The sequence below is a fragment of the Scleropages formosus genome, chromosome 6, assembly GCF_900964775.1.
Source record: "Scleropages formosus chromosome 6, fSclFor1.1, whole genome shotgun sequence".
In the NCBI taxonomy this organism is placed as follows: Eukaryota; Metazoa; Chordata; class Actinopteri; order Osteoglossiformes; family Osteoglossidae; genus Scleropages; species Scleropages formosus.
In genome coordinates this window covers 16004680-16022582 of record NC_041811.1, presented here as the reverse complement: position 1 = coordinate 16022582, position 17903 = coordinate 16004680, and the positions used below count along the sequence as shown (strand labels likewise).

Here is a 17903-nt window from a genome sequence, read left to right as displayed (position 1 = left end):
GAGAATGTGGCATTCATTCAGAAGAAAATTGCTTGTTTCCATAGCTACCATTGTACTAATCCATGGTGAAAGGACCATTGGCATATTGCGGAGAATAATCCTTTGATTGACACAACCGGCTTCTGAATCTATGCTGCTCTGGCTGCGATGGAGACATCTGGCACGTTTACAAAGTTTCTGCACTGTGATCTTTGAACATCGCAATTTTTTGGAAAAAACGAAGCCAAAACGGAATGGCTTGCCCGACATAGAACCCGTCACGAAATTGTCTAACCGCAAAAGATTATCGCCTGCTAAAGAAAACAAATTTGATGTTGTTTCATTCAAGGGCTCTGCAGTTTTTAAATGTAGTGGTGATAAAAGGTTATACAGCAGACTCATGGCGGTTTGGTTCAATGCATCACTGGCCTTATATTGTCTCGAATGTGTAAAAACAAACAAGCATACTTATGGGATATTTCAGTAATACCTTACATCCAGAGGCAAGATCAGTGCTATCGCCCAGTGCTCGGTCACTTACAAAGCTATATTTGTATACTAAGATAATTTTGCTCATTTATCCATTTACACGGTTGGGTCATTTCTACACAAGCATCTCGTAGAAAGCATTTTGCTCAAGGGTACTACAGCAGGATCAAGGATTCAAACCTAAGTCCTTCAACTGCAAGGTAGAGGCTCTAAGCGCTGCGCCACCCGCTCCTCCTCAGGTGTGTGTTCTGCATCTCATTCATTCGTTCTCTGACATAATTAAGCCAAGTACAATATAACTTGTTCCTTGTACCCTGTAAACTTTAGCTGTGCTGGGATGTGAAGCCACACTCTGACTTGTGTCTTAATATTGCACCTGAAACCTCTTGGGCATGCAACCTACAAGGCTGGTTAGCTAATAAATATATCAATGAACATAATTTTATATACTGTATAAACTGTAATACATTTATTTAGCAGATGCTTTTCTCCAAAGCGAATTCCAATGAACTCTATGTAGTGCTATCAACCCACACACCTTATTCACCGTGGTGACTTACACTGCTAGATACACTACTTACACTGGGTCACTCATCCATACATCAGTGGAACACACTCTCTCTGTCACTCACACATTATGGGGGAACCTGACCAGGAAGTCTTTGGACTGTGGGAGGAAACCAGAGCACCTGCAGGAAACCCATGCAGACACGTGGAGAACATGCAAACTCCACAAAGACAGAGCAGGGATTGAACCCACGTCCTCTCGCGCCACCCAGGCGCTGTAAAACAGCACCATGCTGCCCACATTTAGTTAAGTGACATACTTTCTAGTAGCGTGTAAAATTTACTGTATGTCTGCAGTATATGGCTAATGTGGTGTTTGTACCGAAAGGCTTAGAGCAGCTGATGGCTGATCTCTACTTACCGCATTAAAAACTTTCCCGGTTTGAGAGCTGAACAGTGTGCAGAAAGCATGCAATGTTTTCATACCAAACAGGCTGCCTACCGTTTACATTTTAATTGTAATTGCTCCGCTTAGAGGTTATTCTTGAGTGCATTTAATTAGTTTTATGGATCATTATTTTCTACCCCATGACTATCATTTGCTTCCTTCAGAATTTATTAACTAAAATACTGTTGATTTAATGCCACAAAGGCACAGTTTCCTGTTCTATTTGTGTTTTCACATTGATAGAAGTTCTGAATCCTATCCAGCAACAGCATGAATTATATAAGAGCAGCGGCTCATGCTGCATTCCACCAAAGACTGGGACAGAGGTAGGAACCTGTTGAGGTGCTCGCAGCGTAGGCGCCAGGTTGAAGAGGCCAGACGCTGGCGATAATGGGCGGCGTAATGAGGGTACACGGTGCACCTGGCATCTCTCCCCTGCGCCGTGTCCTGCACCCTCCGCCAGTCCTTTAACTCCGTGTGTGTGTGTGTGTGTGTGTGTGTGTGTGTGATTCAGGCTTTACGCGAGGGAGATGAAAAGAGCGTACGGGGCAGTGGGGAGACGTGCACTGTACCACAGCATCAGGGACCAGCCATTAGGAGCCCCCACCCCCTCTCCACCCCCCCACCCCCCCACCCCTTAACCAACAGATGCTGTCGGACTTCCTTCTTTTGTTATTTTCAAAAGGAAGCCTGTTTCGGTGGAAGCTGCCATTAATCCAACAGGCTTCCTCCTACACTATCTTGTGATGACTGTGGACTGTCTTTCCTCCCTTTGGACTACAGAATACCTACACTCAGTCCTCAAATTTGAAGTCTTTTCCTGCCGTGTAACATTTCAGAGATATGCAATTATTCATTTTGCAAGCCTTTTTTTTGCCAAAGTTGCATACAATGATTAATAAGTAGCTAACACCTATATCTAAAGGGACTTACAGTGCTGGATGCACTACAGTAAACGCCCTACGATCATTTGCACATTTATACAGCAGAGCATCTCACACACACACAGTGGCTGAAACCGCTTGTCCCAGGCGGGGTCACAGCAGACCGGAGCCTAACCCGGCAACACAGGGCGCAAGGCTGGAGGGGGAGGGGACACACCCAGGGCGGGACGCCAGTCCATTGCAAGGCACCGTAAGTGGGACTCGGATGCAACCAAACCTGCTGCCCCACCGCACCACCGCACCCCCCACAAACACGCAATGAACAATTCAGCCATCAGTTTACCGGAAACACACATTTACTGAAAACCGGAGCATCTGGAATAAAGCCATGTGAACACGGAAAGAACACACAAACTCCAGGCAGTGTGATCAGGGTTCGCTCCTATGTCCGATCACACAGTCCAAGGTCTGCGATGCACCAGCCCTACCCGCTGTGCTACCGTGCTACCCTAGTGCAGAGTATAACATTTCTTTGGAGAAGACTGAGCACATGGATTATACTGCATGCTGAGATAACGGCAGAACGTCGTTTACTCAATTTTACTCTCGTTGTTCTTGTTCAGCCCTGTCAGGACAGAACTAACAGATTGACTCAGGGACTATGGCGAACGAGGTGCATGGGGGTGTCATCCCTCCCATTTCTAGGAACGGTGCTCCACGAAGCAGGCAGAAAGTGAACAAGGGCCATTATCCTTGGTGCCCCGACCTCCTGACTGCTTAGCACCGATGAAGTGGCGGCGCGCTGTCAAGTATTGCCTCTCATCATTATCCATTCTCATCAAAATGCGCGCCTCGTGCTTTGTTCAGCGACGGCAGTCATGCAGCGATTAGTGTCTGCAAGCTTGCAAATTGTGTGTCGGAAAAACTGGCAAGGGAAATTCAGAAAAGGTTTGCTGAAAGCACCCGATACTATTTACATTAATTAAAACATTAGAAGTATTTTGGCAAAATTACATGTTGACCTTTGTGCTCACATGCAATTTTGCCGATTTCAAATATAATTATATGAGCGGTGGCTAAATTTATCTTAAGTTCTGTGAGCACATCTTGGGTAGTCTATTATTTTCAGGGTTCAGCAAAAACCTGTTGAGTTGCTCAGATTAGCAGCAATTTGTCAAACGTTTCAGATTTAAATTACCTACCTGGCATTTGCTCATTTTTCCAGTTTAAAAATACTTTGTGAAATGTAAAAAATGATGCTCTGTACACTGTGCTGCTTCAAAGTAAGTGAACCACTTATGCCCATAGTTTTACCACTAAATTGTTATTTGATGGAAAGCAGTCTTTCTCATCTTACATAACAGGTGTGTAATCACCAACTCCATATTTTGTTTTAGAGGACATCACGTGTGATGTTAACATCTCTCAAGCTCATGTATGGTGTAAATGTTCACGCACCGTAACTTTATGATCATGCCCAGATAACCCTTTACACAGATGCTCATGTAATGTACGTAAATGTTTGTGTATCTCAAAAATAATAAAAAAAAAAAATTAGTAGGAAGGTGATCATAAATTGTTGATATTCTGAGTTTTATGCAGCTACTTGTGTGATGAAACGGCAGAAAGAAACAAACTAACTGTACTTAAGAATCACATGTCTGCAACTGTCACCCTGTCTTCTAATGTAATGCACAAATGTATTTCTCTGAGATTTATGTTGTTTTGGAGAAAAGCATCTGCTAAATGAGTAAATGTAAATATAAATGTGTGATAGTATAAATGTGTGTAGTATAAAAATGGAAGTAGTGCAGGCATAATAAGGTGAACCCCAAGTTATGTTGGTTAAGCCAAGTACATACATAGAATCAAGTGTTAACATGGTGAGTACTCATTTTATAAGTTTATTTTAAGATTAAAGATTTGGATTTTATAAGTTTAATATTTTATACAAGAATAATGACTATTTCAGCTTTCATAATGAATAAAAAAATGACGCTTCGTTGCTCAGTGTTAATGTTCAGCGTCGTCTGTGGGTTTTTTCGGAGAAGGGGATGAAGTCCAGTGTGTCAGGGAAGTTTTGTAATGTGCTTTGTTGAAATTACCACCATGCATCTGAACTTTGCATGTGGGCTTGTGTGTGCAGATTGTTGCCCTTGCGTGTTGTTAAGTGATAAAGAAAAGGAACCGGACATTACTATGTTTGGATGTCAGCCCCTCACTTTACTCGCAATGCTCTGTGTAAAAATAAACTTAAGCTTGGGCAAAGATAAAACATATGGTGCAACACTTATTTCAGTTAGAGAGCTAAAAAAAAAATTCTGATAAAACCAAACCGCACTGGATGGACGCACGACATTACAACAGTCACACATTCAGTTTTTTGACACTGGTTGCTCCCTGAGTACTTTTGAGCCCTCCCCCACTGAATTTTCTCAGAAGTGTTTCCTGCTCATCTCTTCAGCAAAGAGTCCCGAGACAATCCTTCCTACATCATTGCACCCAGCCCATATTTTGTGACCCAGGGGAATTTTATTTTTACCCGGAACAATTTGTCATCTTACCCATTTATACAACTGTATATTTTACTGGTATAATTCAGATTGTGCCCATGAATAAAACAGCACGGCCCCTTCTAAGTACTTCGCTGCTACAATGACCATTGCCTTCCCTCTTCTAAATGATTGTATTGAAAAACTAATTGTCCAGCTTTTCCTTAGGACAAGATATTAGCATTTCCTGGGGTTTGGCTGCTTAGCCTTTTACCCGAGTTTTTGCCTTGAGGACCCTGCCCTGTGCTGCAGAGCCAACAGCTCGTCCACCTCCTCAGCATGATCATATCTCACAAGGTGGTAAGAAAGCAGTAGACCTCACAAGGCCCCGGAGCAGCGAAATGAACCATCGACAGGTTTGCGCCATTTGCCAGCCAATGAGGCATTATGCGCTGGCTGAAACTCCCCACCTGCATCACCGTCAAACAATGGCAACCGACAAAACACTTGAAAACCAAGTGCCACAGTATCAATGTGAGAGGCAGACTTCTAAGGCCAGTCACGTTGTTAGTGTAGGGATGCTCCACCACAATTGATTATTCTCCCCTGTTCAGACTAAGTTATTGACGTGACATTGTAAAAATGTGGAAATACCCTAGAGATAATTGTCACATCCACGCCCACAACTCAACCGACGGCACCTGACTCTGCTCCAGCACCTGATTAACTGCTCACCCTTTAAAAGACTCTCCTCAGCTCCCATACCTTTGTGGAATCTTGTCAGAGACAACCGCCCTCCTTTGTGACGTCCAGTGCACACTCAACCCTTGTTCTCAGTTCTCGTCCTCCGGTTTTCGTCCCTTCGCCTTGTTTCCCGACCACGTCCACAGATCTCCGTTTCAATGCCGACCGCCGATCGACCTACTCTTCATTTTGTCTCCTGACCTCGCCCATGGATCCCTGCTCTGACCCCGACTGCCGATCGACCGACCACTTGCCTGATCCCCTGAATCCAAATGAATGACTCCGCACTTGGGTCCTGCCGTTCTCTCGGCCGCCCATGACAATAATCTCACGCTGACCTCCAGCGAACTAGACTTTTTTCAACAATAAAATTTATAATACAGTCATAGGTTTGAGTTGCAATCCTTGTTCATGTACAAATTTAATGAAATTACTTTATTAATTTCTGGCAAGTTGTCGCTCAGCAACAATGTCCACTGCACCCCTCCAATGCCGGTGTGCACTGCCAACTGGGTTTATTCCATCTAGATGCCTGGGCTGCACTGGGTGATCCATCTATGGGTTTCTGTTCCTCTACTGAGTTACACTCTCAAGTTACCTGTTGCCCCATGAATCCACTGTGAGCTGCATGGTTCATACAGTTACCTGCAATGTCACCAGCAGGAAGAGAAAAACATACGGTCCCATTTGTCAAGGCGCCTCCTCAAATAGGGTGAACTTCTAATAAATGCAAGAGCAAAGTTACAGAGAACCAGGGTGACTAGTAGGGTTATCAGGAATACCAAGTGCCATAAGTGTGTCACACTATACTGAGCATAAAGCTTTGAGACAGACTTGTGTCATTTATTGCCTTTATTACACAGAAACCACAACAGTCCGGTCCTGTGTTGAGCATTCTCCGAGTTACAGTTCTTTCCACAGTGTTTTCAAATATGACATGCAAGGTGGCAAACCAATGAGATCATGACATACACCATTGCTACATGACATTTACAAGAGGAAGGTATATATTTTGGCATAATCTGAAATACCGTACTTAATAGGAACAATTTGCAAATATGCACATTCACAGAGGAAAAAAAAATCATGAGAAAGTGGAATGGAATGCAATGAACAGGTCCTGAGTTTGAATAATTGTAAATAGTTCAGCATAAAGCCCAACAAAGGTTATCAGATGAACCAAAAACAGGCTTTAAGAATGTCAGCTGTATCTAGTGCACGTACGAGGATCAGGTTCGAGGGTGCGTGGCATATCTTCAAAAAGTTGCTCACTGATAGGTGTTGAGAAGGTACAATTTTTCTTAAATGGAGTATCCCTGGTCCGTACAGCACTCACACCCTAAAAAAGAACATAAAAAATGATACAGTTTCAGCCATTTATGTTTTATTTAAAATATTTTCCAGTGAGCATTATTGTATATGGTCAAGTAAACGTAATTTCAGAGAAAATATAGTCAAACCAATTCCTCAAATAAAGTTATCTTGTGACCTGCTTCTCTCATGAAAGCATTTTTAACATTCTAAAACCGAACATATCTATTAATAAAGGCCTGATTGCTATGTTATGAATTACTTTGTGTATATTAATTCCTTAGTCTGTTCAATATACCTTCCCCTAAATAATCAACATGTTTGAACTGATTAGGAACTCAGTAATGTCCAAAGTTATCGTGAGCTTGCAAACTTCCAAATATTGCTTATCATTAGGAAGTCCTTTTCAAGTATGTCACATATTAATATTTTTCCAGCATTAATTTGTTACTAATTTGTTACTAGAGATCAGCGCACAATTCAGTGTGGATCTGTTACTGTTCCTTGTGTAATGTTTCCACATTCCTTGTCAGTCACACTGTAGTCAGTATCCCTCTGCAGGGTGGCTCATAATTTAATCTTTAACAGAACACATTACTCTCTTTTCAGTTTTCTTTGTCTTCCTCTTTTGTTTCATTCATATGCCTTAATGTCTTCCTAATTGCCTGTGATGTATCGCTAATTTGTGAGCAAGCTAGTTATTTAATTTACTTTCAGTAGGTAACATTATTAAGAAGAAAAATGATGAATGCATTGTCCTATTAAATATAGTTAACACAAACTGAAGTTGAAGTGTAAGAAATGAGGTTTCAGTAGCTGTGGGGAGGCCAAGTTAATATTTATGCTCTTTGGCTACACACAGTGCCTACTGGCTTTCTGAATTTTTATCAGCAAACTCAAAAGTTTAGCTACATATGGCGTGGGGTTGGTACTGAATTATCCCCATGCATTTGACCAATTCGCTATAATCTCAGAATAGACCTGGCCAATATGAGACAGTATGAAAGACAATACAGCAGTTATAATTTACTGCTAACACAATTTAATTCATCACCTGGAGTGCAACAGTTAGAATAAATGGTCTCTATAACACTGGTGTCATGCCGACGACCACACCTCAAACCCAAGTACCTGGCCTTAATCAGCAGGGCAGGGTATAAAAGGTGCAATTGCACCGCTCCCTGGTTGCGGAACCTCATAAAAAGCAACAGTCCCACCTGAGTTTCTGAACTTCACCTTCGCCTTGCCCAACCTCCGCCTAGCATCCTCCTTCCTTGCTCCCTTGTCGACCTCCTTGTCCCTGAGCCCTACTTCCCACGGTTTCAACTTTTGCCTCGCCTCATTGACCACCACCTCGGATCGTCCCTCGGAACAACGCTCGCGCCTCGATTCTGGATCCACTCCTGCCCCCAACCACGAGCATTGCTTTGCCCCTTGAGCTTCAACATAAAAGATCCTGTGCTTGGGTCCCACCTCTGGAGTCCAGCCCTGTGTATTGCAATTGGCTTAAATAAAGAATACTTTTTGCATGTAGAAAATAAAGTATAAAAATAAAAATATGTAAAAATAACGTGTTCATTACAATTTAGATAAACACTGTCCTGTAGTATGCTGCGAGGGTGCTCTTCTTCCAGATATGTGATCCAGATAAATGTAAATGTAAGGTATATGGTCATTGTAAAACTAGGAAAAGTAATACAACAATCTGGACACTGGCATTACATAAGTAAATCATGGACAATAGAAGCAAAGCATGTGAACTGGAGAATAAGCCTGAATTAAAAAAGAAAAAAATGTTTAAAAACATGTTAATTTTTTATATTAATGAAAACTCCAAAGGATCTTGTCTGTAATGCAACCAGTAAGATTACATCTTGCCAGCTCAAGCTGACGTTTTCGGTATAATCGCATCTCAGTTGTAGCAAGTTATTCTAAGGCTGGAATATAAACCGTAATGTAAAACTAAACTATACTTATCTTTCTAGCGCTCTTATTTAGCGTAAGCCGCTACGTTAACATTCAACATTCTATTTACCTGTTAGAATGTGTATAAAAATGCTCATATAGCTGTTTTTTTCACACACATGCCTCTTAGATCTCACTCTCAGTTCTCAGCCTGTGGTGCTTAGAATGTGCCTGTTCACTAGATGTATTTCACCTTCCAGTGAACCATGCACAGCAGGCTGTAAACGTCTTTCACGAGGAATCAGTCGAGCTGATGGAGGTGCAAATAAAAAATGGCTGGACTACAAATTAAAAAGGCCCATTAAATGTCTGGGCCACAGTATCTGGGAATGAAGCAATTCTGGTTGTTCTTAGAATCCCATTCTAAAGTTCGTATTCAAGGAAACCCAAACAGGGTGTAATTATAAAATACACACACACACACATTTTCAGAACCGCTCGTCCCTTACGGGGTCACGGGGAACCGGAGCCTACCCGGCAACACAGGGCGTAAGGCCAGAGGGGGAAGGGGACGCACCCAGGACGGGACGCCAGTCCGTCACAAGGCACCCCAAGCGGGACTCGAACCCCAGACCCACCGGAGAGTAGGACTGCGGTCCAACCCACTGCGCCACCGCACCCCCATTATAAAATAATTTTAAAGTATTTTTAAACCGACTACAGTTTAAAGCAAAAGCATACAGCATAAGGACTAATTTTTATATTCTTTTCCCCACACTGTAATTTTTTGATGTTGAGTCATTCTATTAACACACACAGTTAAGCATCTAGAGTACTGAACGTCAAATTTTATATGTTTTTCCTTCATTTTGTTTAGAACACTTCATAAGTTTACTGTTTAAAGAATAATTAAAAAAACTGGTGAAGGAAAAAAGTCGTTCACAACCACATCTAACATGGAATACTGGTGTGGTTAGACACCGCAAACTGTAGCACCAATATGACAATGTCTGGCAGATCTTTTTCTTGAATGCACTTTTGTTTTTTTTGTTACTAGGTGTTTCAGCTATTATGCATAAATAAATGAGAGACAACCACTACATTAGGACTGACTTTTAAAGAGTTAGAAATAAGACTTAAGAGAGTAAACGTACATTGGAGTATCTCAAGTTCTAGGGGTATGAAATGAGATGACACAGAAGATGCAATCATCTTTTCTTCATCTGACATCTGGCTTACTATTTCATGCTGCCTTGTCAAGAACTCATTGTTAATCCGACTGTTTGAATAAATATTTTGCTTTATCTTTCCTTTTACTTTGCAAAAAAAAAAAAAAAACAGTAACATCAGATTCTTAACCAATTAATTGGTTCTGCTTTTCGGATGTATTAAAACACTAATATACTGACGTATTGACAACAATGACTAGGAATAAGTGGTTAGAACATGAATCAAAACTTGACCCAATAGACACTATGCCCTGTCATACTCCTAGTGTAACATTTTAATATTTAATTCATTACATGAAATAACTGAACAGAAATAAAGCTGGTCAGATTTATTAAGAGTATATTTTTAGCACAGCAGAATAATAGGATGTTGATAAGGAGTGGAATGCGCTCTAAGATCACAGAAGAGCAGGCCGAAAAACAAAACTAAAACGCTTTGAATTAGGAAAAAAGACAAGAGGGAACAGTTTCACCAATATCTGCAACCGATATAGAAGTAAGAAATTAATCCGATGCAAAAAAACTGCAAGAACAGAGTCAAAATTAGCTTGAAAGATGCTTTTTCTGCCATGCCAGCTGCAAGAGGTACCATGGTAACAGACAAGTGCCTTTTCACTGAAACATAGCAACCCAGCTGAGTTAGTCTGGTAATTGACTCACAACCACTTCGAAACGCTCCCCCACAGCGAACGCAGGTAATGTGAGATACCTTATTGCCTGTAACTGAAGTACAACCATATAAACGACTTTGTAAATTGCTGTGCTTGTAGCGAAGAATGTGGGAACGATAAGAGGTTCTTCAATTGTTCCATAAATTTTAGTTGTCAGATTTGAGAGAAAGAATGTATGACGCATACGCCGCTCGCCAACCCTTAGCAAAACTGCAAAAACATTGTGAAAATAACACACTGCCGATCCCTCCTTATGCTGATAAACGTCATTGGTCCCTACTTTCAAATTGGCCACTTGTCCTTTTTGCGGCTGTTAAAAACACTTTTAAGAAAATAATGTTAGGGTGACTGGGCAAAAGTGGGCAGAGTGATATTAAGCTTACCGTTATTTTGTCATGGTTATCACTCCAAAAGGTTATTGCTTCTTCGTTTCTATAGTCATGTTCCTGCGGAACAATGCATACACAAACACAGCAATGGTTATATGGTCAACAAAAATTTCATCCTATAACCATACAAAATAGAAATCAAGGGAGGCCTTTCAATTCGCATTTCTCTACGAGTTAAAAAAACAGGAAATACGCTACATAAAATAAAAGAAATCACACAGTACAAAAATGTGAATAAAATACAAAATTCTTTTCTGATCTTTTTTGAGAAGTGGGAACATCTCGCATCAAGTCTTTGTTCCCGGTGAGGGCTGTATTTGCTTTCTTATCGTTTTATGTTTGTCCCGGTGCTACAATTCGTTGATGCTAATAAAAAAAATTCTGTAACGGCTGAAATTATTTTACAAGGGCTTTCAAATAAGCTGCTAGTCACTTCATAAATCCATGAAACACCTTCGCAGTTAGTGCTACAAGTAAATCACTGTAAATAATTGGCGGTCACCTGAGAGGGAGGTGGGATCGTGGACTCAAACCCTTCCACGTCATAGTCTCTTTTTGCGGAGGAGACATACTCCGTCGAAGAAGGAATAAAGTTAAATTCTTCTAGCACCTTTTCGCTGGTTGTAAAGGAAAGAACTGTCACGGTTATTGCTTGGCATCGTTTTACTGCTTTGTGCCTTAAGCCGCACCATGAACTCCCCAAGCATCAAGTGAGTGTATTAGCAGTAGATGTGTATAATACCTGAGAATTAAAAATGCATAAGAAAGCAAAAGTTTGCATTAACAGAAGCCATTTGACTTACTCTCCGTAACAGGGAGGTGTAATAACAAGTTGACACATACATCAACTTTCACTCCTTACCCCAGTATCACATGAGCTCCAGAGCTAAATCTCTTGTTGCTGTGTATCTGATGACTTCTCTCCATAACACTACATTGAGGTAGCGCTTAGATTTCCCACAATAACCTGTCATGGGCAGTGAAGCAGCCTGGGTTCCTAAGCTGTCATCTCACTGTGCCTTTAATGAACCCAGGTCCAAGCACAGCATGGAAACACGATGATGCTTTGGCTGTTTCATCCAAGGCCTGGGAAGATGTGTCCCCAAAGACCACACTGTGGGACATAACCTACTTATGGGCTTGACAGCTAAGCTCACTGCTTAAGTCCTCAAAGGGTAGGCAGGATCTTTCTTACCATGGATGGTGACACTACCAGGCAAAACAGTCACTGCCACAGTCAGTATAAATAATCATTTCCCTAAAAACCTACCTGTACATTTACATTTCTTCATTCAGCAGACACTTTTCTCCAAAGTGATGTACAGTTCAGAGTAACAAAAAGTCCATTTCACCAAAAGGCAAAGGGTTGGAGATACAGACACACGATTCTTGAAGCACAGTCAGTCTGTCCAATACCAGCATTTCTGATGGCACACATTTTGTGAGAAGCTGCGTATGAAATTTATAGGAAGTACAGAGATAGTTGGGACAGATGATGTAGAGAAAGCTTGTGGAGCAGATAGGAAACCAAGAGAGAAGCAGATGTCCTCTGAGACCTTTTTGACTTGAGCAGAATACAGCAGTTCTTACAACTGAGGGTCATTTTAACGCATCAGTCAAAATAGCTTCTTTGAATGCAAACTTTTGCTTCCCACTCAAGAACCTTTAGGCTTTTCGTTTTGTAATTTTGGTTTTTCTGAAAGCACTCTTTTTAGAGGCTTCTGAAGATACAGCCTCGATAAAAAAAACATGGGTGATTACAATTGTTGTTTTGAAAACAAAAACAATGCTTACAACAGTACATTGATGGCTGGCTTCCATTGTTTTTGCCACCGTTTCTTGCTTTGGAGAAAAGCGTCAGCTAAATGAACAAATGTAAATGTAAACCCATCACCATATGCTCATCAACACAATGAGAACACCATATACAGTATGATCTGCACCATTAAAATCCTCAACCTAGGAATCAAACTCCACTGGAAACTTTCACTGGACCACAGTGGCTTGAACCGCCATACAAAGGCATCAGGCTCCTCACCACGACCTTCTCCAGCCTTTCCTCTAAACATCTGCTTCTCCTGGACGAATGCTAACACGAGACCATGGCGGAGCACCTCTTGGTTTCAAATCTCTGCAGCTTGGACACCTCCCAACTCACTCAAAACTGTGTGAAATGAAGCCACACGTGTCGAGGCTCCTCTTTCATGGACGCTGTCACCACATTCGGCGAATTCTAAAGGCGTGCAGCCTGCACTGAGCGCCATCGACACCCGCTTTGATGTACTCTTGGAGGGGCGCACGTGTTAAGGCTCCACACCAGCCAAAAGAACAGCATTAGCATTTCCCCAGCGGCACTTGGCTCCTGACCGAGAGCGGGTGAGCCAACCTCATCTGGTGCTTTATTAAATTAGCTTCCGGCTTAATTTAGTTCTGACAATATCCTTATGAGACTGTCCTCTGAGGTCCACTAAGGTCCATTTCTGGGAATGTTATCCTTCTGGTGACTGAGAGTAAAGCTTTGCCGGCATGTTACATTTACATTTATTCTTTTATCAGGCACTTTCCTCCAAAGCAACTTACAATATTATGGTACCTACAACTATTGACCCATTTATACAGCTGGGTAATTTTTACTGGAGCAATTCAGGATAAGTACTTTGCTCAAGGGTACTACAGCTGGAGGTGGGATTCGAAGCTGCGACCTTGGGGGTCCCAGGGCCGCAGCTCTAACCACTACGCACCGTTACATGGTAAATTTGTCTGTCATAACAAGATGAATACTCTAAAGAGTTCTTCACTGTCCTTTTCCATGTCTCCTGCATGGCGGACTGTAGCGACAGCTCTGTGCTACACGTCGGGATACAGAAAGCAGCGAACCGCACTTGGCCACAGTGCTACGTAACACAAGACCAACTCAAGTAGTGACCCATCTCTCCGGGTGACAGAAGCCAACTGGCAGCTCAAAGGCCTAACAGGCCCCCACCCTGACTGACATGCCCCGAGGCACCGATCGAGTAACTGGTACAACGGCCACCAAAGATACCCTGTCCAGCTTAACCCGTTTCCCATCCCCAGCAGGATTATACCCATAATTAGTTTTGATATAAATAGATAAAGTACATTCGACTGAAAATCCACACAGCCTGAAGTAAGAAGCAAAGTACATGTTTATAACAGGGGGGTTTACACAATCATAATAAAGCAAAATCACTAAAACACTTACCCAATTGTCTCATATAGTTGTTTTTTGAGCAGTTCTTCTCTTATCCCTAAAATGAAAAACTAATCAAAGCCGCTGTCAGGAGAGGGTAAACCTCACAATATCAGATTTTGCTTCGGCTGGATTTTATTACATTTTGCCACTCGCCGTCATACCCCCTAAAGCCGTACCGCGTTTTCATTACAACGAAGAGATAACGTGAGGCAGAACATATAGCTGTAGTGGAAAATGAATCTCCTAGAGAGAACTTCTCTTGCTGTGGTACGTACAGTATACATGCGGGTTTTGCTGTGCACAAGTGAATGTCAGACCTATTTAAGGTTAATGCGTGGTCTTATTCCGCAGACATGCTTGAGGGAACAGAGATACGGTGCACCGCTTCCCTGTCATGAAACCTGTCTGGGGGTAAATCTTTGCCACTGACCTTTCTCTCTCACTCCAGGGCCCCTGGGAGGGGTGAAGGCTGCTTTCACAGCGCTGACTCCCTGGAACTTGGACAGAAAGTCCAGGGTGAGAATCCCCTTGTGTCCACGTTTATGAATGTTCTCCTCTTTGTCCAGCGACGCAGTGGCTCTCTGCAAGTGAAAGGCCGGAAGCGGGAGTCCGAATGGGTTAAAAACCTGACCGCTACGATGCCGTTGCTGCAAGGTGTACTTGTTCATTGAATCACTTGTACTGTATTTCTTGCAGGATAACTAGGAAGTGCAGTGTTTAAAAAGATGTGCCCTTGCAGTAGCGCTGCTGTCTCCCAGCGCCTGAGGACATGGGTTTCATCCCCGTTCACTCCGTGTGGAGTTTACGTGGTCTCCCCGTGTCTGCCTGGGTTTCCTTCGGGTGCTCTGGTTTCCTCCCACAGTCCAAAGACATGCCGTTCAGGTTCCCCCATAGTGTGTGAGTGTCACGGAGTGAGTGTGTTCCACTGATGTATGGATGAGTGACCCAGTGTAAGTAGTGTATCTAGCAGTGTAAGTCTCCTTGGTGAATAAGGTGTGTGAGCCGATAACACTACATACATACATACATTGGAAGTCACTTTGGAGAAAAGCGTCTGCTAATAAATAAAAATAAAAATAAATAAAAAATGCAATGTAAACCTACCCAGGCTGGTTTCCATTACATTTTTATTTTTTATTTTATTTTCACGGCTCAGCACGGCCGCCCAGCATCATTTCCACAATCTCTCCGCTGATTTAGCACCTCATCATAATTAACCTCGACTCTACTCGCATTCTTCAATTTCCCACCAAGTACATTTCTGTCCTCCTGTGACTTTTACCACAGAATTGCCCACGTGTAGCCTGCATGCATGTTAGCTGCTGTAACTTCGATCATCATGCCGGTCGTCACTGCTGTTTCCACTCCAGCGACTCACTCACTCACTCACTCACTCACTCACTCACTCACCTCTTCGACCCAGTTGTGCAGCAGACACTTCGCCCTCGACTTTTTCCCCACCACCACGTCTTCGGACGATTTCATCATCCTGCCTTGGCTTGTTTTCTCGGCAAATGTGCCTCTTTCTCTCACATTCATTCAATTTATGAAGTGAAACTGTCAAAACAGCCTCTCCAGTTTCACCATGTTGAACCTCACTCTCGCTGCGTAGCCATGGCAACGGTAAACAAACCGACGCGACTCGCCCATCTCGCGTTTCCTGCCCACAGGATCTACACCTATAGGTAAAGAAGTGATCGCTGTTCTGGTAAAATCGTGATGTGGGACTGACCCCTACAAGCCATAGAGCATCTTCAACAGCACTCATAAAAGGGCAAAAAATCGACTGGTCACTCTTTCAGAGGATACTCAGCGCTGTATTGCTAATAATGACAAATAGACTTACATAAGTCAAACGTGTATAAAAGTGAATATATACATATAACAACATATTCCCCTTCATGCATATACATACACATACAGTATACACATAAACATTTACATTTCCAATGTGCGTAGTTGATTAAACATACTGTATTTCATGCTGACATGCCTCTTCATGCCGCCTGCTCACACATTGATGTTTTCTGACACTCTTAAATGTTTCATAGCTTTCCCCAGGAGAGGCAAATACGTTTACATTTACATTTATTTATTTCACAGACGCTTTTCTCCAAAGCGACTTCCAACGAACTCTATGTAGTGTTACCAGCCCACAAACCTTATTCACCGTGGTGACTTACACTGCTAGATACACTACTTACACTGGGTCACTCATCCATACATCAGTGGAACACACTCTCTCTGTCACTCACACACAGAAAATAAATCTGTAAGAACTCATGCAGGCTGTTTAAGGGTTTAGGAAGCAACACAGAAATGTACTTTACACATTTGCGTTGTACAGCTGTGTTCTAGAGTAAAACGTTTTGATAACCTGCTCTCATTATCGTGCCTGAGCACGGACAGAGCTCGGCTCCAAGGGTCTGGAACTAAACCAAAGGATGTATTTTCTCATGTGAATAATATATACGGTATTTTGGAGTGAGTTTGGAAATCTCACTTTTAGTGTTTATATTAAATCAAAGTTACTCAACATAATGTTGACAGGGATGACTTGTCACCGTTAAGGCATTATCCTCAGTGTCCGGTGGGCTTTTTCCCACGTAGGTAGAAAATCCTGCCTTCAAGTGTTGAAGATGTTATTAGGTGCTGTGAATATTGCAAGGATAATGTGGGGAAAGTACCTTCAGTGGGTCAACTAATCTTATGGCCAAGCACATGGTCTGTACCCTAAGGGTGGTGTTTCAAGAAGCAGAACGACATAACCCGAATTTCAGCAAGTATCCAGTTATTTAATAGCGTGAAACTGTATGCTGGGTAAAAGACTGATAGTGTCATAAAATTATAGAGTGACTTGTTCACATTTTCAGTTAATATGCGAGCTCTTTCTTGGATATGGTGCTTACATTTGTTAAATCTCAATGGTGATTATTAAAAAACACTTCAGATGACCAATCCTGGAGGTCTAATGGGTCTCTGCAGACTGTAAGAGGCAGATTGTAAGAGGACAGCTAATACAGTGGACCATCCACTTTTAGTCATCCCCCTCACTCATCCACTTTTAGTCAATCCCCTCAGTCATCCACTAGCGTATGTAAAACACACTTGGCTTATTGACTACTTTTAATGCAGCTCCTATAAACTATACATGACAAAATCTTTTGCCTCATAGACCACTTGGACTTCCAAGATTCTGAAGAGTACTCTAGTAAACAGGTATTTAAAAACATGCATTTAGGAACCACTAAAATGTCATATTTTAATGGCATGTTATATAGATTAAGCTATGTTGCTCCCACTGGAAATTATTTGGAAATAATTACATTTTTTGTATTAAGGTTGACAACAGCTTCTGATGGGGACCAAAAAACTTCTTCCACCAAAGAGTAGGAAGAACCTCAAAGAGGTGTGTAGCACCCATGGGCATGCCTTCTAGATTTGCAGCACACACACACACACACACACACACACACACACACACACTGTCTGAAACTGCTTGTCCCAAGCGGGGTCGCGGCGAACCGGAGCCTAACCCGGCAACACAGGGTGGAGGGCTCGAGGAGGAGGAGACACATGCCAGTCCGCCACAAGGCACCCCAAGCAGGACTCAAACCCGAGGCTCCAGAGAGCCGAACCTG

General features: G+C 42.3%; 1 protein-coding gene across 1 annotated transcript; it reads right to left on the bottom strand.

Annotated features, from left to right (window-relative positions):
* Positions 1 to 6387: 6387 nt before the first annotated feature.
* spag8 (sperm associated antigen 8) lies at positions 6388 to 15862 on the bottom strand. The gene is made up of 6 exons (XM_018744730.2): positions 15673 to 15862; positions 14693 to 14843; positions 14272 to 14317; positions 11551 to 11665; positions 11043 to 11105; positions 6388 to 6882 (listed from the first exon to the last, which is right to left on the bottom strand). Exons 1-6 carry the CDS (start codon positions 15799 to 15801, stop codon positions 6745 to 6747), a joined length of 642 nt encoding a protein of 213 aa, XP_018600246.1. The 5' UTR covers positions 15802 to 15862; the 3' UTR covers positions 6388 to 6744.
* Between the last annotated feature and the right edge of the window lie 2041 nt (positions 15863 to 17903).